Source organism: Laccaria bicolor, genomic scaffold (assembly GCF_000143565.1).
Source record: "Laccaria bicolor S238N-H82 LACBIscaffold_10 genomic scaffold, whole genome shotgun sequence".
Classification (NCBI taxonomy): domain Eukaryota; kingdom Fungi; phylum Basidiomycota; class Agaricomycetes; order Agaricales; family Hydnangiaceae; genus Laccaria; species Laccaria bicolor.
Window position 1 is genome coordinate 444,486 of NW_001889881.1, and position 23,386 is coordinate 467,871.

The window sequence follows — 23,386 nt, forward strand, 5'->3', positions numbered from 1 at the left end:
CTTTTGGCCTTTTACAGGAAAATCTTCATTGTTTCGTAGTCGAATCAACCCGGACCTGTTGGAAACCGTAACCAATACCGTTTGGGAGCAACCAATCCATATCAAAATGCGCCTCCCATGGTGGATCCGAATCCGCAGTGTTAGCCATCCACCAAAAAGCACACCCGCGACCAGGGACTCCAAACTATGAGATTCTCGGCCGCACGTCACGGACGTAGAAGCCTTCAGTTTGAGGAGGTATGCGTAACCGAGGGCAGACTGACGGGGGTATCAGTTGAAAGCACGAGGCGATGGGGAGAGGTTCTTTTTCCACGCGCAGCAACGGAGGTGGGCTGCATGCTTGGGTAACCTGTATTTACATGCCGTTATGAAGTGTCTCCTTTTCAGGGTGGACTTCTTTGTGCTTGGAAATAAGAGATTTGACGCTCTTCACCGCATTCTCGCGAGCTCGAATTAGACGCTTAGTCTTAGGCACGTCCAGGTCGGTGTAATTGGGCTGCTTTCTAGTGCTTTGGAGGAGTGGTGGTGTTGACGAATCGGGATGGGTTAACTGTGACAAGTCGCTTCGGAGCTGGTCGAGTAGGACGTCTAAGGTTTGTAGAGTGGCAATATTTTCCCGCAATTCTTCAGATCGTTTGAAGGCCTGGCAAACTTCTAACGCACATCTCTCAATATGAGAGAACCTAGCAGGACCCAACATTGTCCCTCCGTACCTAGGCATTGTTAGGATAGACGAGTAATAGATCAATGATACTTACCAGCGACTGACTATGACGACGGCATCAATGATGGCCTGGTTTTCCAACACTTTCAAAACCTTACTCCCCGCCCAACTCTCGCCGTCATCAGTACTGCCCGACCTGAGCTCGAAGTCATCGGGGCCTTCCAAACCGGTGTGACCAGACTTTAGAACCATACATCTCCATGCTGCTATCTCGTGGGTGGCTGGTTTAGGCCCATGAAGGATGTACTTGAGGTGATTGATGCGGGCTTTCGCTTCTTCTGGAGAAGTGGCATGGTAGACGTTGGCAACAAAAGTTGAGCCTCGATCACGGATCTCTTGAGAGGTGAAAACAGGATCTGGTTGGGGCCGTCTGGAGATTATGAAAGAATCCAAAGTTCCTGGTCCAGCCATTGAGTGTTGAGTTCAAGTTATTGCAGTTCAATTTAGAGGACGTGACCATCACGTGGCTTTACACGTAGGCACGTGGATTCTGTGACGGTCATGTCATCCCGACAAAGAACCTGAACGCAGCATTGACCGTAGCTGTCTGCTTGCTCACAACAATTCTTTTTAATCTTTACATCTCTTCCCACCAATGTCGTCTCCATACCAATTTACGCCCCGCGTACCTGCTGCTCCCCATCCAACACCCCATTCAGTCTCGGCGTACACTTCACAATTTCAGGGTTCAACGCGACCTCCAATCCACAATCCCTATGATAAGTTCACTCAACCGGAATTCGATGCGTGGATTGGTGGAATTACAGGCGCACTACGAAAGGCTCTTGGTCAGGTAGATGAGGAACCTCCAAAAAATGCAGCTCCGCAGGAGGACGGTAGCCTCAGTTATCCTGACATCACCGCGGATTTCAGTCTGGACGATTATCCTGCCGAGGATTCTTTTGCAGAAATTAAAGCCAGGCGCGTTGTTCGAAAAGGTAAAGAACGCGACCCAAGGGAGGGCCCTGGTCTAGGGGTAGGCAATCGCGATCAACCTATTGAATTAGGCTCTAGCTCAGAGGAGGAGGAAGAGGAGGAGTGGGAAGAGGAAGAGGAAGGGGTCGACGATGAAGATGGCGATGACGAAAATGAATTATCACACATTTTTGACGAAGCGGCATCTTCGGATAATGAAGATTATTGGAAACAAGGGCAAGCCTCAACGCATGTAAACCCCAGGGTAAAATCTGAGCGGTACGTCGTGGATGAGGAAGAGGACGATGACGTCGGCGATGACGAGGGAGAGGAAGAAGGTGGAGATGAACTCTTGTCAAGTTGCAACGAGTCCGGTGACGAAGCTGAGAAGCGTACGGAGGCGCAGCTTGGGGCGGAAGAAGTGATTGAGCTCATTCCTGGCGATGAACTAATTGACTATGAACATGCCGGGGCTATCAAGTATTTTGAAGAGGACGAAGAGGGGGGACCAGAACAAGGAGAGGCGGAATTCGACGATTCTGAAAGAGAGTATTCTGATAACGAAGGTCATGATACGGGCACCCCTCATCCTCTCGCTCATCCCTCCTACGTCCTCAAATCCGTTCAAGCAGATGCTGAGGCTGGCGTTGAACAGATTGAAGTCGAGCCTGAAACGGACCAACCAGTGGAGGATAACATACAGCCATTGGAATCCGACACCTGTAGGTCGCTGGTTTCTACCACTCGAGTCCAGTCACTAACTACCATGGCTAGCGTTTCCACCCCACGACACAGAACAAGATGAGTTGCCTGTCGAACTTCCTGATCCTTGGGAAGGACCGCAAACCTATGCCGAGGACTTTTACGCTGGTGGCGACGCGCGTGTGGCGCATGCGCATCACCCGAACCCTCATTTCTTGGAAGAACCTGATGTTGATGAAATTCACGAAGAGGATGTTATTCAACCAGCAGACAAGGATACATGTAAGAAAAACCCAACCCACGTTAATAGTTAAGCCTGACGCACGACTTGGCAGCCTTCCCGTCACACTCTGCTTCTGACCCTGAAGTTTTCCTGGCGATTGAGATACCCAATCCTTGGGAAGGTCCTGAAACGTATGCAGAGGATTATTATGCTGGCGGCGACCTCAGCCTTGTTCCTGGTCCAAGTGTGGACCCTAATTATCTGGGGGAGGAAGACGAAGACTCGAATCAATTCATCATGACCACCGACAATGGCGAAACAACAGGTACCGCAATCTTGAAAGACGGGGATCGGATGGTGGAAGGAACGAACCAGGTGGGCCACGACATTGCTGGCGAACCACTTGTCCGAACGACGAGTTCCATGTCTCCATTGGAGGAATCGAAACCTGTGGAAGTAGTTATTGTCGAATTGGATCAGGGATCTGCACCTGCGATTGAAACTTCCATGCAAGAGGCGAAACCGTGCGATATTCAGGGAGAACTCGAATCCGACAATCTTGTTCCCTCAACCCCCCCTACGGACAGATTAGAAATGGAAATTGGAGCTAGCCCCGGAGGAGAGATGGATATTGATTCTATCAATCATGTGGGTACTGATTTAGAAACAGCTAGCGAGGAGGCGACCGCAGCTCATGAAGGTTCGTTTTCGTGCAACAATCACATCTATTCACATTAACCCCTCAGGAAAAAAAACAGCGGCGGCCTCGGATCTACCCTCGCCTGTTTTAGCTGTCGCCCCACCCTCGGAGGATAAGATAGTCTCAACACAATTCATTGATACAGAAGAAAATCTGCAGACCTTTGCCGTCTCAAAGTCAGTCGAGACCGTTGAGCAGACGCCTGATACAGCGCCTCACGAAACTGTCACGGAAGTTTTTTCCGAAGTAGATGCTCACTATGATGGGGAAGATGTCGCTGTTAGTGGTGAGGACGAGAACGTGGAGGATTTTGAAAATGTCCTGTTTTCAGAGAAAGAACTTGACATAGAAGCACGCCCAAAGGAGGATGAAGAGATTGTAATGAAAGAGGAGACTACTTCTGTTGTGCATGAACGGGATGAGACTGGTAAATGACTCATAACTCTACTCTCAGATATCCTTATTGATTATTTGATTTCAGTGACTGATATTTGCATAGCTCTTGGCGAATCAGGCCACGGCGACGAAGTGATGGAAGAATCTGATCAGCTTCCAGCCTTATCTTCCGAGACGCCTCGACCTACCGATCTACCGGGCATTTCGCGTGAACCACCAGAGATTTTACCGTCTCAAGACCAAGATCAAGGTCCCAGCCTGGATGAAAGTGACCCTTTTGACAAATTCTCCGCAAGTGTTGAGGTAGAAACCCAACAAATTACTATCACCGGGTATACGGTTATTGAAGATGAAGGAAGCGTTACAAGCGAGGACGCGGAGGGAGAGCCTGATTGGGACGTTGATATTCTGTCAGTCAGCACTGATTTTCGACAGGAAAACGACGTAGACATCGGTTATAGCGTGGAAGAGCCTTTTACTGATTCTGAGGCACGACTTACAGAGGCGAGCTTTTGAACTTGCGCAATGGAATGCGAATGGCACTGATTTCCCTCAACAGGAACCCCCTGATCAGGTGGTCGATGCAAAAGAAAATCTGAATGACTTGCATGCGAAATCTCCAGTATCTGAAGCAGAAGAGCCATCTATTTCGTTGGAAACCGAAGTTCCTTCTTTTCCTGATGCACATCAGGTTGAGGCCTTCAAGGAAAATGACACTCTCGAGTCTGCCACCGTGAAGGACACCACTATCATCGATGCCACGGACTCTGCTGCACCTTCAAGTAAAGAACTGACCTTACCGGCTGCATCCTCAGGCTTCGCGACATCCTCTGAGCCTGACTCCATGGCACCTACGTCTATCGTGCCCAAACCTAACCACGAGCAACCTGCTTACCCATCAGAATCACCGTCATCCCCAGGCGTTCGTCAAGGAGTAACAGACTTCGTTGGCAATGAACAGCCAACGTTGGGACCTGGTAGGCCCTTCATTTTTGCTTGTTGCACCTAAAGTTAATCTGTGGGAAGAATCTACTCGGCCGAATGACAGGGATATCTTACAAACAGGGGCAACATCCGTCTCAGATTCAAGTATACTCACGACACCGTCCGCTTCAACGGAGCCGATCATAACTCGCAAGCCTCCGGCATTGTTTTTATGCAATGATCCCTATCCTTACAGCCTGTCAACCCCAGGCATTCCCAGCTTCATTGAGGCACCAAAGGAGGAAGCTCCTGAAGAAGAGGACACTGAGCAAGACAACTCGATGTCGTCAAATTCAACCTTTGACAAAATTTTGGACGATATCTATCTCAACCACATTCCCGACCATACTGGTGATGTCGATGACTCTGAACTGCAGTATCCAACAGAACCAGGACTTTGGAGCGAAGCCGCACCAGAGTCTCCATTGTCTTTCCTTCCCACAACAGAACTGCCACCCTCGACAAGGAGATCGGATGCAGACAGCGGCCATGCTCCAGATTTCGACAGAAATTCGATAACAACGTCTCAGGCAAGCGTCATAGATCGTGCTGCAGACGAGGATCCGTTCAAGTCAATGGGAACCGATCATATTTCTGCACAAGGGGAAGTCAAACATGGAGAATTTAGTCTGGCTGAAGTAGCATCGTATGTTCTTCCTATTGCTAACTTCCCCCTCAGCTCAAAGAACACTAGGTCGTCCCCCACCGTCACGTCAATTCCGGCAAACGGAGGTCCAAAGAACGGCATCACTTCCACCTCAAGCATAGCTCCACAAACTGGCTCATCTTCACAAGAGATCGAACCACAGGCTTTGCGTGCTAATCCCCTTGATGTTGACGATGTTTATACTTCTGGCCACGGTCTCAAGAGAAAACGTAGCTCGTCTCCGAAGCCTTCTCGACTAACCCGCACTCTACAATCCAAGTCCACAGACGTCATCAAGTCGGTGAAGGAGAAGACAAATGTGGTAGATAGGGAAACAGACGAGGAAACGATTCGTGTAAATCCCAGGCCCAAGGGGAAAGGAAAGGGCAGCAACGCTACCAAAAAGCAAACTCGTAACACATCTCTGAATTCAACAACAAGTTGGTCAAGTTCGGGGGTCAGCTCAGCGGCTAGATTCTTCCAGCCTGACAATCAAACTAATTCCCCTGCTTCATCCGTTGTTTCTTCTGCGGCCAGCGACACAATGTCCATGACATTCCACCCGTCACCTACTATTTGCAAGCCAGGTGCCGTAGCTACTCGGCCTTCCATCCCCCCTAACCCTCTTTTTCATGCCCATGGTCAAAAGCGTAAGGAGACCTTGCAGCTGCTGTCCGCGAAAGCAAAGCAACAGCAACCACAGCATCAGACACTTATAGGACCCTCGTTCTCTTCACTCTCTCAAATCGACGAACGACTGCCCAGTACATCAACTAGTTTCTCGGCGACCGGCACAAATTTACAAGCCTTGCCCGCCATCCCGCCTCCCCCGCCTCCGACTTCAGTCCATGTAAAGTCCTCAAATTCGCCAGTGACACGATCCCACTGTCGATATCATAAAATCAGCGTCCCAAAGGAAGAAGGTGGTCCTCGTGTTTGTTTCCTGGTTCCTGGGTGCTCCCTCAATGATAAGGAACTGATGGAGGACGAGGAGATCGAAGATCATGGGGACGCTACACACGATGACAGCTTACGGATGGTCAAAGATGTTGAAACTTTAGATTTTGACGCCTACTTAATTGGGACACTCAGGCAGTTGGTAGGATTGGACATTCTCCGCGAGCAAGAAGTCTTCTATCTCCCAAGTCCAGGTGAAGAAGTTACCCGCAAGGTTCTTCTTCGGCGAAGTGGCTCAGAGAGGATGAGTCTAGCCAGAAACACTAGTAGTCACGACTACTCCAGCTTCGCAGGATCCCCCGGATACTCAATTCGCTCGCCAGCGTCGACCAGGGCACCCGCGTCTGTTGCTGGATCATCTACTTCATTTTCAGCTCGGAGGAAAGCGATCGACTCAGACAAAGACTCAACCAATACTGCCCACCTCAGTGACCATGACAGCCTTGAAGATTACATGACCGATATGGAGTTCCCTGAAACAGAACGACCGCGGCCATCGCCCTCTGATAAGGGCGAAGGTGGGTCAATGGGACCTCCAGGCCCCAAGTCTCTCAAAAGTCGCCAAAGTAAGCGTTTTCTTATGGACACACCCTATCAGCCTACGGCCGAAGATGAGGCTGATACCTCCAATGATGATTCCAAAGCACGTCGCAAATCTCAGGTAAAAAAGCGAGGCGTAAAGCGAACTCGCACAAATGAGGGCACTGATGCTGAAAATTTCTCTCGTAAAGCCAAAAAACAGAGATCTCGTTCAAAAAAGATCGCAGTGGATACTCGAACCGACTCTCAATCATCTTTTCCCCAACCACCCATTCTTCAGCAACCCTCTCCTCTTACGCCCTCGATCGAGACAGACGGACATTCAATGGAGAAAAATAGGCTGCCAGACCCAACACATAATGTGGTTTGACATGATGGAGTTGCGATCAATTCGATTTACCTACTTTTCTAATTCTCATACATACTTAGCATATGTATATCGTGAAACGAACTTCATCTTTTTGCTGCCGCTCGCTTCTTTTTCGGTCGCTCTTCTTCGTCGTCCTCGTCATCGCTAGAACTGGCTCTTTTTGCTTTTACCTTCACACCACCTTTCTTTGGTTCAGGTGCTGGTGGAGGTTCTTTATTGTCTGTTTCAGACTTCTTCGCCTTGTTTGTAACGCTTTTCTTGGCGGGTACCGTTTCTGGTTCTTCGTTATCGGATTCGAATGGGTTATCGTCGACTTTTTTCCGCAATTTCAATTTTGGCTTGACTTTTGATGTCGTAGGTACTTCTGCAGCTTGCACATCAGATTTTACGGGAGCCACAGCTTGGGGAGTGGATAAGTTTGCAAAAAAGGCATCCTTCAATGCCTGAATTTGTAAAAGCGTTAGACTCGACAAGCGTGCACAATGGAAAACTTGCTTTGGATTCTGATTCCGGAATTAAGTTGGAATTTTTCCAGATCTAGGGGACCTCTCAGCTAAAACAAAGCTTTTCCAGTGAAAGCGGCGTAGTTACAGTTGATTGGATGCCGCTTGCATGTTTACTGTCGATTCCTAGATAAGCACATTGAATTGGAATATTATCTCTCAAAAATCAAACAAACCAATGGATGTGTAAAGGTTTGACTTAACCCCACTGAGGTTAACGCCATGGTTTCGAAGCAGCAGCTTCATGACCTGAAGAACTGAGTATGAAATGCGGGGTGGCTGAAGACTACCCACCTCGGTAACACTCTCTTTGTCGTATACATTGGGCATGTAAACACAAATGAGATGTTGAGCGTTAGAAGTTTCGCTCTCAGGAGACGTTGCTACTTTCGCTAGATAAACGGAGGTAGAGGAGAGAGGTCCAGAAACTATTGATGCTAAAATAAAAATTTCAGCGTTTGGGCAGAAACCGATGCGACCTGACACAAACTGGCAATATTAGACCATATCATGTCGACCTTGTCCGATGACGCAAATATCAACCTGTGACCGATGAATTGAGAAGGTCCAGTAGAAAAAGATGTATACGAACCACTTTCCGGATAAGTATCCGTGGCTGACCGCTATCTCCTCTAATTTTTTGCTAGCCTCAGCTTGTATCTATTTTCTTTTATGGATGATACCTTCAGACCACGACAAGAATCCCACCTGTTCTCGAACCTCTTTCTTGCTTTTCGCCCCAGTTTTCTTGCTAGATCGAAGAGGTATGGACTCGTCATTCTGTCAGGATGGGGTGAGAAGGGCAAAATAGAACCAAGGCGGGAACAAACCTTGACATTCTCGATTTTCTCGGTAACCTCATTCACTGCAACCTGAAAATCAACCAAGAAAGAGGAGCGCCAAAGTCAGTCAACGCACAATATTCCGAGGCTTCCTTTATTGCGTCCTCAACCCCCACATCCTCCACCGATGAATCAGAACCTCTCACCCATATCCACTTAAAGTGACATTATACATCTATGTCTCGAATTGATGCACGACTCACGGGCTTGGTTCCGTCATTTTGGACCATTGACGGTTTAAACTAAATGCATGGGTGAGTAAACCAAATGCCAAATGCCTGTTTAGACTCACTTTCGTCAAGAAGTCGGGGAGAGACAGCTCTGCATCCTTTGACCAGGCATACTTATAGGAGGAAGGAAGGCCATCTTCGTTTTGTAGCATATTATCCTCCTAATCGTTCCTTTCCAAACAGAAGAACGGAAAGTAAAAGTTGAGTGAAAGGGTAGCTGCGCAACAGTTAAACGTTGAAAGTTCAAAACGTCCAACCCTGTCAGAACCAAGTCAGAACAGAACGGCTTGGAAGCCGCGCTTTGGATGCGTTGTTTTGACTTGTTTTCTAGACTCAAGTGGCTGTGCAGCTCATAATCTTTTCAATATGGTACACAGTTAACAGTTCTCTCATTCCGCGAATGCTTAACTATTCATCCAGGGTAAAGCAAAGAAAACCAGAAAGTTCGCCACTGTCAAGCGATTGCTTAATCCCAATGACATCCGGCTGTAAGTTTGTCGTCACTGCGTACTTTTTCATTGAAGGAAACGTCGATCACAGCAAGGAGAATCAACTTAAACAGAAGCAGAAAGAAGAGGAGGAGAGGGCCAAGGCCGTTCGTCGTGTGTTAGTACTAAACTTGTTCTGTTGATTCGCCCATTCTGATGGTGTCCTTGCAGGCCGCAGATCGCATCATCCCTATTCCTAGCGCACAACACCGCTCTCGTTCCTCCATACCGCGTACTCATCGACACCAATTTTATTAATTTCAGTCTTCAAAACAAGCTGGAACTTGTGAGCGGGATGATGGATTGCCTCTACGCAAAATGTGAATCACCTTGAACCTTCAAACCTTGTTTTGCTTGTTGACCAGTCCACGCCTATTTTCAAGGCATACCATGCGTGACTGACTGTGTCATGGCTGAGCTGGAAAAACTGGGGCACCGATACCGAGTGGCTCTCCGGTGAGAACAGACCCTCCACACCAGCGAGTCTCCACTCATATATGTCACAATAGAGTGGCTCGCGATACCAGATTCGAGCGTTTGCGGTGTTCGCACACTGGCACCTACGCCGACGATTGCTTAGTTCAAAGGGTAACGGCTCACAAGTGTTACATCGTTGCAACCTGTGATCGGGAGCTCCGTCGACGGATACGACAAATACCTGGCGTACCACTCATGTATATCGTAAAGCGACGATACGCAATTGAGCGCCTACCAGACCAAGGCGCTCCAAGCTGACTTCCTCCCTTCATGTTTGTTCGATCTGGCGTTCTTCGTGTATATATGGATCTCATTCGGGGGTCAAGAGAATGTTCACTGCATCTAAATCTCTTTCTTGAGAACGTTGAGCGCGTGACACAGTCCTAAAACAAAGTCCGCATCCACCATACTAAATGGTCCTTGTAAAACTGGAAGTAAGAGGCTGTACGACGTTTTGGATGATTCCGCAAGCAACGATGTACATAAGTTTCATATAGGTACACTTTTTTTCGGCCCAAACCTGTAAATTCCAGACTTCGATGGACCCTACTTCCGCAATTGATCGGGGGACGGATTTCATTAGATGAGGCAAACTAGGAACTTGATTCGGCAACACTTCGACGCCGACAGATCAATTAAACGACGAGAGGAATGTTGTCCACTGTCAAGAACCCCCTAAGTTGAATGCAACACTCTTGACAACCTCTTAATTCTTGCGCCTAATTCTCCCAAGAGCGAAAACCTCAAAACTAGGCAGATGCGTGCCCTTCCATGACGTTGGTGGGTGCACAGCACACGGGTGTATGGCCATGGAATCAAGGAATGATGTAGCGCCGAGTGACTCAGGTGGTCGATTCCGCGCTGGTCGCAGTTGCAGTACAGCCCCAGACGAGAATGGGAGTGCAAGCTATTGTAACTTGCGAGTGAGTCAGTAAATTTTGCTAGGACTTGGTTGCGAAAGGGGTAATCGCTTTTCTAGATCTTTGATCTTTACCGTATTCAAGTTGCTTGGATCTCTCGTATATAAGCTGTCTACACTCCAATGACTCGATATCACCTTCAGCTGTACCGGACTCTCCTACCCTCTACGTATCTTTACCCATGGCTATCCTTTCTTCTGAGGCTAAGCCTATACCTCGTCGCTCGTCTTCCTCGGGAGCCCAACTTTTCCATCATCATGCAAGCATAAAAATCACCACCGTCAGCACTCACGCTTCCCTTGACAGCAAGAGTTTACTGTCTCCTCGGTCTGCCCAAAAATCGAGCAAACCCAAGTCGACGGGCCTCGTCGAAAAATTCATCCAGTCCTACAAAGAACTCGAAAGTTATAAGTGCGTATCTTTCCGTTGCTGAAGAGACAAAGGCTTATGTTCATCTACAGGAATGGACAACCAGTTGTTGTCGATGGCCAAACTCTTTCTATCGCGGCTGTTACAGCGGCGTCGCGCTACCACGCGTCTGTTTCCCTCGACGCGTCACCTGATAAGTTGGCCAAGGTTGCAAAGGCTCGCAAGGTGATAGCTTGCAAAATCGACAATGGCACCAGCATCTACGGCGTGTCAACAGGGTTTGGGGGTAGCGCAGACACGCGTACCGATGACCCAATCCTGTTGGGCAACGCTTTGCTTCAGCATCAGCACAGTGGCATCCTTCCTTCGTCAACGAACCCTCTGGAGGTCCTGCCACTGCAGGATCCACTCGGCTCTACGAGCATGCCTGAGGCATGGGTCCGAGGAGCTATTCTCATACGTATGAACTCGCTCGCACGCGGCCATTCGGGTGTAAGATGGGAACTGATTGAGAAAATGGGCGAGCTCCTCACGGCCAACATAATTCCACTCGTTCCTTTGCGTGGGACTATTTCGGCATCTGGAGGTGTGATATTTTCTGAATCAGATTTTCTATTTCTCTAACAAACTCTTCCTAAAAGACCTTGCTCCCTTATCTTACATTGCTGGCACTCTTATTGGAAACCCTTCAATCAGGGTCTTCGATGGCCTCGCCGCCTTTTCAGGTCGTCAAATAGTTTCCTCACGACAAGCCCTGGAGGCGCACAACATCTCGCCTATTCCACTTGCCTCCAAGGAGCATCTTGGGATCCTCAATGGCACAGCATTTTCGGCATCAGTCGCCTGCCTTGCCCTGAACGACGCTGTGCATTTGGCCCTTTTATCTCAAGTTTGCACGGCCATGGGAACTGAAGCGCTTGCAGGCTGTCGCGGTTCTTTCGACCCCTTCATCAACTGTGTAGCTCGCCCTCATCCCGGTCAGGTACGACTTTTCATTTCTACAGTTTGATTTAGCTATATCAATGTTTAATTTTAGATCGAGACAGCCAAAAACATTTGGGATCTTTTGGAAGGAAGCAAGTTCGCGGTTACGCAAGAAGAAGAAGTCACAATTGAGCAGGACCAAGGCGTTCTCCGACAAGACCGCTATCCTCTCAGGACCGCCCCTCAGTTCATTGGGCCTCAGATTGAGGATCTTCTCCAGTCTATCGAAACTCTCACCATCGAGTGCAATTCGAGTAAGTGATCTAGCATGGCGTACTTGCTCTATTAATCTCAGCCTCTTTTAGCGACGGACAACCCATTGGTCGATGGAGATACAGGAAAAGTTCATAACGGAGGGAATTTTCAGGCTATGGCTGTCACCAACACTATGGAGAAGACTCGGCTCAGTCTGCACCATCTTGGAAAACTCCTCTTCGGCCAGTGCGCGGAGCTGATCAATCCAGCTATGAATCGTGGCTTGCCTCCTTCTCTTGCGGCTACCGACCCATCCCTAGACTATCATGCAAAGGGAATCGATATTGCTATGGCTGCCTACGTTTCTGAACTTGGGTACTTGGCCAATCCCGTTTCTACACATATACAATCTGCCGAGATGCACAATCAAGCTGTTAAGTACGTCGTTTGTGCAAAATACCTTCGTGCATTTTTCTAATTTTTTCTTCAGCTCGCTCGCTTTGATTTCTGCTCGCGCAACGATCAGTTCATTAGAAGTTCTCTCGATCCTGATATCTTCTTATCTTTATGCTATTTGCCAAGGCAAGCCAAAAATTCGATCGTGAATTGCTTCGCTGACGTCCCTGTTTGTTATAGCTCTCGATCTCAGAGCCCTTCAGCATGAATTCTTACTGGGACTCGATAAGATAACATCTGAAGAATTGACAGCTGGTCTGGGCTCTTACTTGCCAAAATCACTCCTGGCCTCTCTCACGGCTGACGTCTATAAGGCTATGAAGGAGTCATTTGAATCTACAAGTACAATGGATGTAACGGCACGTATGGAGAAAGTGGCCGCTTCCAGCACCACTGTCCTAGTTGATTCCATCACAACTCCAGGATTTGTCGCCCCGGCGCATGTTGGATCGATGCTCGCTTCCATTCCCGCCTTCCGTTCCCGGGTATCTTCTCGCGCTGCAGCATTACTCGACCAATTGCGACAAGCGTACCTCTCGGGTGCTCGGGGTGCTGCGCCTGCACGGCCATTCTTAAATAAGACCCGTCCAGTATACGACTTTGTGCGAATAACGCTGGGTATCAAAATGCACGGATCGGAAAATTATCACCGGTTTGTCAATGGATTGGGGGTGGACGACGTTACAATTGGACAAAATGTCTCTCTCATTCACGAGGTGTGTTACTCCCTTCTTTAATCATATTCCACGGGATTCCAACTTTCATATCTCTAGGCCATTCGGGATGGAAAAATGCAGTCTGTAATTGTCGGCCTCTTCGCATGAATAAAAGGCAATGGATTGGCTTCAGGACACCCAGATACCATCGCATCTACATAATATCTATCATAAGTAATATGTATTCTTACCTTATTGCAAGTCACAAAATAATATCACTACTCTTCTGCTGCCACCACTCTTTTTTCTCGCCATGGTCCACGCAGACCAGCCAATTGTGATTGTGGGAGCCGGGTGCTTTGGGTTGTCCACAGCGTACCATCTGCTGAGGAGGGGATACGTTGATGTTACTGTCCTTGACCGGTCCTTCGACCTACCAGCACCGGATGCGGCCAGTAATGATCTCAACCGAAGTAGTGACAAAGATCTCTAAATCTTGCTTTCCTGATCATGCCTACCAGTTGTGCGATCGTCCTATTCGGACAGGTTCTATTCTGGCCTTGCGCGAGAAGCCATATTGTCCTGGAAAGACGTAAAGGAATGGGGCGATACCTATCACGAGTACGTCAAGATCCAAGCCTGCTGTACTGTTCATCAAGTCATAGACTTGTGTTGAAAGATCGGGCGTCTTGGTCTTAGGCGCCGCCACGGAAGGGAAAACTTATGTAGATCAATCCTACGCGAACGATGTTGCACTAGGTGCCGTCGTCCAACGACTGGACAACGTTGACGCGATCCGCTCAGTTTTTCCCGTACAAACTCATACGGCTTCATTCTCCGGGCGTACTGGCTTTCTCAATCGCGATGGGGGATGGGCTAAGGCGGGCCAGGGGCTGTCCGTCCTTCTATCGAAAGTTGTTGCATTGGGGGGGAAGATCCTTCCGGGCAAGGCTGTTAAGAACCTCATCCGAAAGGAGAGAAGAACGGCTGGAGTGCTCTGCGAAGATGACGACGCGTTTGAAACTACGACCGTCATCCTCGCAACAGGATCTTGGACTCCTTCCGCTTTTCCTGGGCTAAATTTAGGCCGTGCATGCCTCGCCACTGGGTGAGGTATCAAAGCAGTGAATAAGCTAGCGGTTTAACCCAGTTCAACATTCAGGCAGTCTATCGCGATGGTTCAGCTTTCAGACGAAGAGGCGGACAAGTATCGACACTGTCCTGTGGTCCTTGATTTTAGCTCTGGGTTTTACATTTTCCCAGTGAGTTCTCTACTTCTCGAATTCATCAACTTTTAGTCCAATCGTCCTCCGTCAGCCCAACGACAAGAATGTTGTGAAGATGGCAATACATTCAGCAGGCTATACACACACACACGAAACAGTCTCGACGCCTCGCACGATAAGCAGCAACCCTGAGGATGGCCATTGTATTCCAAAAGCTAGTCTGCAAGAGCTTAGAAAGCACTTACGCAGTGTCTACCCAGATCTCGCGGACAAATCATTCAGCAATACCCGTCTTTGTTGGTAACTACCAAGGCAACGCTAGAAAAACTCTACTATTCCTTAATCTGTTTTTTACCAGGTACAATGACTCTCCCGATGGAGATTGGGTAATTGGACGCTTCCCAGGGGATTCGTCGCTCATACTTGCCACTGCAGGTAGCGGCCACGCGTATAAGGTATACAGTAAACTCGTTGATTGCAATTTGCAAATTCACCAGGCTCAACTTTTGGCAGTTTCTTCCCGTCATCGGTCGTCTTGTTGCGGACCTTGTAGACAACAAGCTCGACCCCAAGGTCGCTGGAAAATTCGCCATCGATCGTGTCTACGTCCGTCCAGATACCTCTCGGTCTGGTCCGGCCATAGAATTAGACTTGGATCAATTATGCACACAGCAAGACCTGGAGAACTAAGCAGAACTAGGCTCGTGACCACAATGAATACGCCATTCCAGGATTTGAAAAAATATATATTATTGATTACAATGTACATGGAGTACTTATTTCTCCTTTTTGAAATATATATCCATAGATGCTTAGACAAGATAGAGCCCATGTGAGGATATCCTGAATTCTCAAGCTCGCTTTCCAACAAATTCTCGCCAAGACTGAACCTCAGAAGGGATTCGGCCTTCAGTATAACCTCTGAGGCCACCTTGCGGTATTTTCTTTGCAAGACTCTCCACAAAGAGCTGTGCAGTCTTTGCATTGTTCAATAACGGGAGGCCAAAGTCGACAGCGTTCCTACAGGGGGTCTGAGCTGGCGACATAAAGGACTACACATGAACGTACCTGCGAGCGACGTAATCTTCATCAGTGAAGGTTGTACCACGAGCCTTGGCAAGGTTGATGACGCATTGAATCTCGAATTCGTCGAATACCATCCGAAGTTTTCGTTTGTCTGATTTTGGGAAGAAGATACGTTTCGCTGCCACGTAAGGAATCGAATTCAAGAATTCTTCCACAACTGGAGAAGAGCAGTAAAGCTTGAAACCAAGTTCGATGAGTTGTTTTGAGATAGCAACCATTTCAGGCTTGGTGATGTCTCCACCGATGAGCACCCCTGATCCCGCGCGGGGAACCTTGAATCCTGTTGTGCTGAGTAAAGAGGCCCAATAGGCTTCGTGAATGTCTTTGCCGAAGCTCGCGACTTCACCAGTACTTGCCATTTCTGGGTATCTGTAAGCTACGAGTGGTCATGGAGCAAGAAAATTGAGACCGACCAACTCCTAAGAAAGGATCTGCACCGCCTAACCGTGTCCAAGAAAATTGAGCAACTTTGATGGCAGTATAATCCCGAGGTTCGTTCATAATGTCGACGGGCTCTGGTACGCCTTCATCGACGATCGCGGCGGTTGCGGTGTTAATGAAATTGTGGGCAAGAACCTTCGATACGAAAGGGAACGACCTAGATGCACGGAGGTTGCATTCAATGACTTTGAGATCTGCTTCCCCCTTTCCATCTTCTGCGAGTTTTCTGATAATTTGCATGTTGTATGGGCCAGAGATCTTGAACGCCGCAGCAACCTTTTCTGCTATGGTTTTCAGGCGAGCCATATCGTTGGGGGGTAGAGAGAAAGGCGGCAAAACAAGTGTTGCGTCCCCGGAATGGACTCCGGCATTCTCAACGTGCTCGGAAACAGCATGGACGATAAGTTTGCCTTTGTGCGCTACGGCGTCAATATCAATTTCTTGGGCTCCGTCAATGAACTTGGTGATAACCACAGGGTGGAGGGGAGAAACAGATGCGGCGGCGGAGAGGTTGTATTCGAGGGCTGCTTCCTCATACACAACGTTCATAGCTGCCCCTGAAAGAACGTAAGATGGTCTAATCAAAACGGGGTAGCTAGTGGAGTATTCTGTCAGCAAAGTGATGACAGCGGAATGACTTAATACTCACGTCACTTTGTTGGCGAACTCCTTTGCCGCTTCTAATGATGTAGCTTCAACCCATTCTGGTTGGTCAACTCCAATGCTATCTAGAACCGATGAAAATTTGTGGCGATCCTCAGCCGTGTCAATCTGTTCGGGATCGGTGCCCAAGACATTGACGCCGTTGTGTTTGAGTCGGAGGGCAATATTTTGAGGTAGTTGCCCTGTTTAGGGAGACTATTAGCAGGAAACTAGAGAGGGTGACGCACATACCGCCAACACTGACAATGACTCCTTGAGACTGTTCTAGTTCATAGATATCCATGACGCGCTCGAAGCCAAGCTCTTCAAAGTAGAGCCTATCAGCTTCGTCGAAATCAGTGGACACTGTTTCGGGATTGTAGTTGATCATGATTGTTCGTTTGCCCATGTCCCTAAGTTTACGTGCACATGTCACCGCACACCAATCGAATTCAACACTGCTGCCGATGCGATAGACACCACTGCCAAGAACCATTGTTCCGTGTTCATCAAAGTTGACGTCGTGCTCGGTTGCGTTGTAGGTCGTGTAGAGGTAGTTGGTGTGTGCAGGATATTCAGCAGCGAGGGTATCAATGCGCTTGACGAAGGGAGTGATTCCTAGAGATTTTCGATGGGCTCGAACAACATCCTCGGTAGCTCCAATTATATCGGCGATTTGGGTATCAGCGAAACCCATGCGCTTGGCTCGCTGCATGAGTGCGTAGTCAATGCTTTCGATTGAACCCGCGGCTTTTAAAGCATGATGAGTTTGGACGATGTTGTCTATTTTATACAGGTACCACTGTTAAAACTGAGTAAGATTTTTCTCATGTATCAGTCATGAACGAACCTTGTCGATCTTGGTCAAGTCATGGAGCTTATCAACCGAGTAGTTCTTTCGGAACATTGCATATGCGATGGCAAAAAGCCTCATGTCTGTAGGCCGGGTTAAAGCCATGTCTAGATCTTCAGGTTCGATAACAACTTCAAAGCCTTTCCACCGAGGGTCGACTTGACGAATTGCTTTTTGCAAGCTCTCCTCGAAAGTACGACCGATAGCCATGACTTCACCAACTGACTTCATGGAAGAACCGACCTCCCGGTTGACCTGTGAGGAGAACTTAGCTAAATCCCATTTGGGGATCTTTGTCACGATGTAGTCCAGAGAAGGTTCGAAACACGCAGTTGTGGTCTTGGTGACGGCGTTCGGGAGTTCTGGAAGGGTATGTCCCAGAGCAATCTTTGCAGCTGTGTAGGCGAGTGGATAGCCAGTTGCCTTTGAAGCAAGGGCGCTTCCTAGGATGTCAGAGTATCTTAAACACCAGCGGTATCCAAAACTAACCTTGAGCGGCTTAATCTAAATGAATAATGTCAAAAGGCCGCTCCATAACATGTAACGTGATTCATACCGAGCGTTAACTTCAATGACACAGTATTCCCTCGAGGTTGGGTTGAGGGCGTATTGAATATTGCATTCCCCAACTACTCCAAGATGTCGAATGACCTTTAATGCAGCACTTCGAAGCATATGATATTCATCGTCCGGCAAAGTTTGTGAAGGCGCGACAACAATTGAATCACCAGTGTGGGTACCAAGGGGGTCGAAATTCTCCATGTTACAGCAGATGATAGTGTTCTAATCAAAATTTATGAGGGTGGGGTCTCCGAGCTGAATTGAGAAACATACATCTGCCGCGTCGCGAACGACCTCGTATTCCAACTCTTTCCAACCTTTCATACTTCTCTCGATGAGGACTTGAGGACTTAAGCTCAGACCCTTGGCAGCAAGATCACGTAGTTCATCCGGGTTGTTAGCAAAGCCCGAACCAAGGCCCCCAAGAGTGAAGGCAGAACGCAAAATGACGGGGTATCCGATTACCTCTGCAGCCTCAAGTGCTGCGTTAACAGAGGAAACGGCGGTCGACTGGGCGACAGGGATATCAATTTCTAAAATGAAAACGTGATGAGAGACAAGTGTTCAACACTCAACGATTCCCTACCCACCCTTTAAAGCCTGAACGAAGAGGTCACGATCCTCGGACACCTCGAGAGTGTGAATTGGAGTTCCTAGAACTTTGACGCCTAAACGCTCGAGCACACCCATACGATCGAGTTCAATTCCGACATTCAAGGCACTCTGCCCTCCGAAAGTAAGAAGGATGCCATCTGGACGTTCTTTTTCCAAAACATAGGCAACATAATCTGCCGTAATAGGCAGGAAGTAAACCTCTGAGGCCAATTCGTGAGAAGTTTGCCATGTAGCGATATTCGGGTTGATGAGAACAGCAGAGACGCCCTCCTCGCTAAGAGCCTTCAAAGCCTGGGAACCTGAGTAATCGAATTCGCCGGCCTGACCAATGCTCAAGCCACCACTGCCGACAACTACAACCTTTTGAACGTTGGGTCGTGGTAGATTCGGCAGAACTTTGGCAGATATTTTCCTGGCAAGTTCTGAGGGGGAATTGATGACATGTTCGCCATCTTTTGGAGCGTATGCACCAACAGCAGGTGCGGCAACGGCGCGAAGGGGTTTAGAAGCGGCTAAAGCGAATCGAGGTGTTGGGGTAGTATGAAAAGAACGTCCGGACCGCACAACAAGACTTCGTCGCCCCAGAGACTGGAGTCGAGCGAGACTCATGGCTGAGTGGGCCCGAGGATGGAGATGTATACGAAGGGTATATAGGTCAACGAATATAGGTCAACGAAGTTTTTTTGTACACCTAACCTTAAAAGAGTTCTTGTGACTCACTCACGTGCGTGACGTGCTTTGAGACTCAAATGCTCTCAAATGACCTCGCTCCATCTCCAGACACCGCGTCAGCTGCTTCGTACTATATATTCACAGGTACTCATAGAGTGCTGGCGGTCACCTACGCGGTTCTGATCATGAATTTCGGCAGAGACAAGTCACACGTACGACAGCAGAATCTCGAATGCACTCTACGATCTATCTCTTCTGTCCATGTAGACAAGTAGACTGGACTATCAAGATCGCACGGAAAAACCAATCGTCTACCTGGAGTTCGCCTGTTTATTGACTTAAAATTTATTCATTGCTCGATCATCGAGAATGATTCTATTTTTGTCATACCTTTAGATCGAAATTTTCCAAGTAGCTGCAATATTCGCTCCTTTACCCCCTCCTCACTCCTTCAAATCTTGCAGCTTTGTCCCCCATCGGCGCTGGCTCGTCTCTTGGAGATTTCATTTGGCAAACCCCGTGTCTCTGTGCATTTAACAACACGCACAAACTCCCCCAACACATGGTCAGTTGAACCAAGTTCCCATCAAAAAGGCCCCTGTTATGGCATCTATCGGGGGCAGTACTGCCCAAACCTGCATATTACGAGCAAGCGTACAAACCAACATGGTTTACGCGCTTTTTATATCTGAAATTGCATCTTTTGGACTACTTACCTGCCTCGAGGATGGAGGGTGGATGAAACATGTTCAACACCCATGTTTGACCTTGCATGAAAGCCGTCGATTCGATACAGCCTGCTAACAGTCGTCCTTACTTCCCCCAGGATCCACGCTCTCTGCAATCATCAAACTCAAGTTCTGCCGTCTGCAATCGTCACTCACAGGGGGAGATGCCGGTTACCGTACCCTCGAGTGAAATCTCTCAACAACGTAACTTGGAGAATTCTCATGGAGTTCCCAGACCTAGACATTCGCAACGCAGCGGAGGGAACAGCAGGCCTAACGATGTTACCCGCAGAAATAATCTGAGCTGGACTCAGCGGGTCACCGTTCTTTCGATACCTCCGTCCTCTCCAACTGAACCTCCAAGAGCACTGGAGCGAAACCGTGTAACTATGCTAGTCATGCCTTCCTCGTCTCTTGACGATGTGGAGTTGGGAATACCGGACCAGGACTCTTTCGCTAGGCCCAGATCCCACAGGTCTTTCGCCACACGATCGCTAGCTTCTGACCGTGCGATGGCCCCGCCGGAAGTAAGAGCCGCTGCTACGTTTCGGTCTTCCATAGTATACCGCTCCAATGACGACCCCCCAAATGCCACATCGGTTCCCAAAGATGACCTTTTGAAAGACACGTTGGTCGCCGAGAAAATTCCGAGGAAACGGATTGTGAAGAGAGCTAGTAGATGGATTAGATTCCAGCTTTGGTTTAATACATATCGGTATGGCCTAATCTTTCAGGTTGTCTTTTGCTGAATTTTCGTCAGTAAATTCTTTACAACCGTGTTGGCCTTCAACCTACTTGGTTTCATCTTGGCCGCGACGGGCGTGTGGTCGTATCCAAGACATTATACTGGCGCGTTCATCCTGGGAAATCTATACATTGCTATTCTCGTTCGCAACGAGCTGTTTGGACGGTTTTTATACTTATTCGTGAATACTTTATTTGCAAAGGTGAGTCTGATTGGGGAATCCCTTAGTCTTGCTTTAAATTCTCTCACCTTTAGTGGTCCCCGCTTGGATTCCGTTTGGCATGCACATCTGCCCTTCAACAACTCGGCGGTATCCACTCTGGATGTGCTATTTCTGGATTCATTTGGTTTGTATTTCGGGTAGTTATATTGTTCATTAACCACTCGAACATCCACGATGCAATCATCGCCATGGGAGTGGTAACGAACGTCGTCATTGGCCTCTCTATCGTCTCTGCGGTTCCTTGGGTTCGCAATACGCACCACAAGTAAGCTCTCCACTCGACAACGTTACGTCTTTTTCATTCACCAAATGCAGTGTCTTCGAGCGACACCATCGTTTTCTGGGCTGGTAAGATACAAGTCCACGTATATCTTATGATATACGCTCATACAGTTAACTTCCCAGGGCTGGTTTGATTTTCAGTGAGCATTCCTCTTGTACAAAAATCTTTGCCTTATTGTTCTGCTTCAAGCATGGATCTTCGTTATCCTGGGAGACAGCTACGATTCAAAAACCCACACCTGGAACCGTGGTGCCAGCATCTTTCGGCAGCAAGATTTTTGGTTTGCTATGGGAATGACTGCCTTGTAAGTTTAATGTCTGGCTTGACGATCCTATGACTTACATTACCCTGAACAGCATCCTGACTCCGTGGCTGACAATTCGGGAAGTCGAAGTGCACGTCGAAATTGTAGGTCTTCATCACTAGCCATCTAAACCGGTTTTTCCTGACAAACTTCGTAGCCATCTCCAAAGGTGGCTGTCCTCCGGTTCAAACGGGGAATGCAGCAGGGATTGCTGACGAGAATAAGCCGAAGTGCCATTTTGGAGTATCATGCATTTGGGATCATCTCGTGAGCATTAACCTCTTATTTGTCTTGTATTCGCTTCACGCTGTGTAACAGGGAAGGGACGAGCTCCGACGTTCATTACCTCATCTGCGGAGTACAAGGTGATTTCACAAAGTCGCTTGTAGAAAGCCCACCGACGCGAATCTGGACACGTCAATTGAAGGTGAGAGTCACTCTAGCAGATGAATCGGAGTTGTTTGCTCAATGTTTCAAAGTTTGCCGGGGTATCGAACACATCTACACTTTACAAACGTAGCATCCGAGTTTGTACTGGGACGGGTCTTGGTGCCGCGCTTTCGACGTGTTTACAGGTATGGACTGAAGAAAATAGTGACCCATTTGAAACTAATGAAATTTCTCATTGGAAGAGTCCCGACTGGTGAGGACACCCCATTCGAGAAATACCTGCTGACTTTTATATATATTAGGTACCTGATCTGGATCGGTTCTGATCAAGAAAAGACTTTCGGACCAACCATCTCAGGACTTATCCACCGAAACTTAGGCCCCGAGCGCGTCACACTCTGGGATTCCAAGAAGCGAGGTGAGCCGGAGTTCAGAGGGGAACGCATGAGACTGAACGCATGCCTAGGTGGACGACCAGATGTCATGGAACTCATCAAAGAAGCGTACCACTCTTGGGGTGCGGAAGTTGTTTTCATCACCTCTAACCTTCAAGGGAACACAGAAATGATGGAAGGATGCAAGGAAGCTGGCATTCCTGCTTTCGTGAGTAACTTCATTTGTGTCGTTTTTTCTCCATCACGCCGTCATTCTACCAGGGTACCTTGTGGGATTTTTGAACAAGAGGAAGACCTGAAATGTAGTGTATTGTATGTAACCTTGCACAAGTACGCACCCCGACAGTCGTTGTATCTTGGTATATCTTGCAGAAAATGGAATTCATGAGAATCCGGCCACCAAGTCTGTCAAACCTCAGTTTTGTCCTCCAATGGGGGGAGTGTGGATGAATTCTCTCGGGCATTAGAAGCAACCTGAGCTGGAGCTGGCGGAGCGATGAAGATATTGTTTTGATACCATTTAAGCTCTGAGAAAGATTAAGAATTGCGATAGTCCATTGCGATGGAGCAATACCTTGGATAGAGCCCCGAATGTCATCCAGCGCACTAAAAAGAATGAGCGTCGGTGGCACAGATCAACAATTGTTTTTACCGATGAGAACTCTCGCTAAGACGAGGGAGCCCAAGGTGAGGATACCATCGGCGAGATATTTCCTAAGGATATAGTTCAAGAAAATGGCATACTCGGTAAATCACACTGCACCTTCACTGAAGAGACATCTATAGACGAGAATGGTCACTACTCTTCATTCCATTGATAGAGTAAACTCGAATGCTTGCCAATAATGCTACAGAGGAAGTAGTCCGTCAGTTTTGATATTAGATTGAAACGAGAGGGAGACAGACCGATAGTGTAGCCAGTCAATAACTCCTGGCATCTCTTCA

The 23,386-nt window shown here is 48.1% G+C and overlaps 8 protein-coding genes across 8 annotated transcripts; 5 read left to right on the forward strand and 3 right to left on the reverse strand.

Annotated features, from left to right (window-relative positions):
- Window positions 1-355: 355 nt before the first annotated feature.
- LACBIDRAFT_296394 (uncharacterized protein) lies at window positions 356-1,135 on the reverse strand (the record flags this gene model as incomplete). Its single annotated transcript, XM_001880388.1, has 2 exons — window positions 356-713; window positions 759-1,135. The coding sequence occupies 2 exons, from the start codon at window positions 1,133-1,135 to the stop codon at window positions 356-358; spliced, it is 735 nt and encodes a 244-aa protein (XP_001880423.1).
- Window positions 1,136-1,319: 184 nt separating this feature from the next.
- Window positions 1,320-7,157, forward strand: LACBIDRAFT_296395 (uncharacterized protein; the record flags this gene model as incomplete). The annotated part of the gene is made up of 8 exons (XM_001880155.1): window positions 1,320-2,361; window positions 2,414-2,623; window positions 2,677-3,264; window positions 3,311-3,691; window positions 3,746-4,104; window positions 4,220-4,637; window positions 4,687-5,290; window positions 5,339-7,157. The coding sequence occupies 8 exons, from the start codon at window positions 1,320-1,322 to the stop codon at window positions 7,155-7,157; spliced, it is 5,421 nt and encodes a 1,806-aa protein (XP_001880190.1).
- An 83-nt stretch (window positions 7,158-7,240) lies between these two features.
- LACBIDRAFT_296396 (uncharacterized protein) lies at window positions 7,241-8,884 on the reverse strand (the record flags this gene model as incomplete). Its single annotated transcript, XM_001880389.1, has 11 exons — window positions 7,241-7,600; window positions 7,653-7,694; window positions 7,749-7,786; window positions 7,837-8,097; window positions 8,151-8,203; window positions 8,253-8,320; window positions 8,369-8,440; window positions 8,491-8,525; window positions 8,579-8,657; window positions 8,706-8,744; window positions 8,795-8,884. The coding sequence occupies 11 exons, from the start codon at window positions 8,882-8,884 to the stop codon at window positions 7,241-7,243; spliced, it is 1,137 nt and encodes a 378-aa protein (XP_001880424.1).
- A 214-nt stretch (window positions 8,885-9,098) lies between these two features.
- LACBIDRAFT_319868 (uncharacterized protein) lies at window positions 9,099-9,955 on the forward strand (the record flags this gene model as incomplete). The annotated part of the gene is made up of 6 exons (XM_001880156.1): window positions 9,099-9,101; window positions 9,153-9,220; window positions 9,257-9,261; window positions 9,421-9,540; window positions 9,604-9,676; window positions 9,730-9,955. The coding sequence occupies 6 exons, from the start codon at window positions 9,099-9,101 to the stop codon at window positions 9,953-9,955; spliced, it is 495 nt and encodes a 164-aa protein (XP_001880191.1).
- Window positions 9,956-11,064: 1,109 nt separating this feature from the next.
- On the forward strand, window positions 11,065-13,571 carry LACBIDRAFT_291120 (uncharacterized protein; the record flags this gene model as incomplete). Its single annotated transcript, XM_001880157.1, has 7 exons — window positions 11,065-11,572; window positions 11,628-11,968; window positions 12,023-12,224; window positions 12,276-12,603; window positions 12,656-12,766; window positions 12,815-13,337; window positions 13,395-13,571. The coding sequence occupies 7 exons, from the start codon at window positions 11,065-11,067 to the stop codon at window positions 13,443-13,445; spliced, it is 2,064 nt and encodes a 687-aa protein (XP_001880192.1). The 3' UTR covers window positions 13,446-13,571.
- Window positions 13,572-13,590: 19 nt separating this feature from the next.
- On the forward strand, window positions 13,591-15,193 carry LACBIDRAFT_249101 (uncharacterized protein; the record flags this gene model as incomplete). The annotated part of the gene is made up of 7 exons (XM_001880158.1): window positions 13,591-13,750; window positions 13,799-13,898; window positions 13,957-14,385; window positions 14,440-14,539; window positions 14,595-14,803; window positions 14,862-14,958; window positions 15,017-15,193. 7 exons carry the CDS (start codon window positions 13,591-13,593, stop codon window positions 15,191-15,193), a joined length of 1,272 nt encoding a protein of 423 aa, XP_001880193.1.
- A 43-nt stretch (window positions 15,194-15,236) lies between these two features.
- LACBIDRAFT_184504 (carbamoyl-phosphate synthase) lies at window positions 15,237-19,310 on the reverse strand (the record flags this gene model as incomplete). Its single annotated transcript, XM_001880390.1, has 9 exons — window positions 15,237-15,523; window positions 15,572-15,950; window positions 16,003-16,625; window positions 16,680-16,875; window positions 16,925-17,474; window positions 17,523-17,968; window positions 18,071-18,308; window positions 18,360-18,619; window positions 18,677-19,310. The coding sequence occupies 9 exons, from the start codon at window positions 19,308-19,310 to the stop codon at window positions 15,355-15,357; spliced, it is 3,495 nt and encodes a 1,164-aa protein (XP_001880425.1). The 3' UTR covers window positions 15,237-15,354.
- A 955-nt stretch (window positions 19,311-20,265) lies between these two features.
- LACBIDRAFT_296401 (uncharacterized protein) lies at window positions 20,266-22,723 on the forward strand (the record flags this gene model as incomplete). Its single annotated transcript, XM_001880159.1, has 12 exons — window positions 20,266-20,816; window positions 20,862-21,048; window positions 21,102-21,334; window positions 21,385-21,417; window positions 21,475-21,491; window positions 21,542-21,656; window positions 21,709-21,760; window positions 21,814-21,923; window positions 21,975-22,083; window positions 22,136-22,299; window positions 22,349-22,649; window positions 22,703-22,723. The coding sequence occupies 12 exons, from the start codon at window positions 20,266-20,268 to the stop codon at window positions 22,721-22,723; spliced, it is 1,893 nt and encodes a 630-aa protein (XP_001880194.1).
- Between the last annotated feature and the right edge of the window lie 663 nt (window positions 22,724-23,386).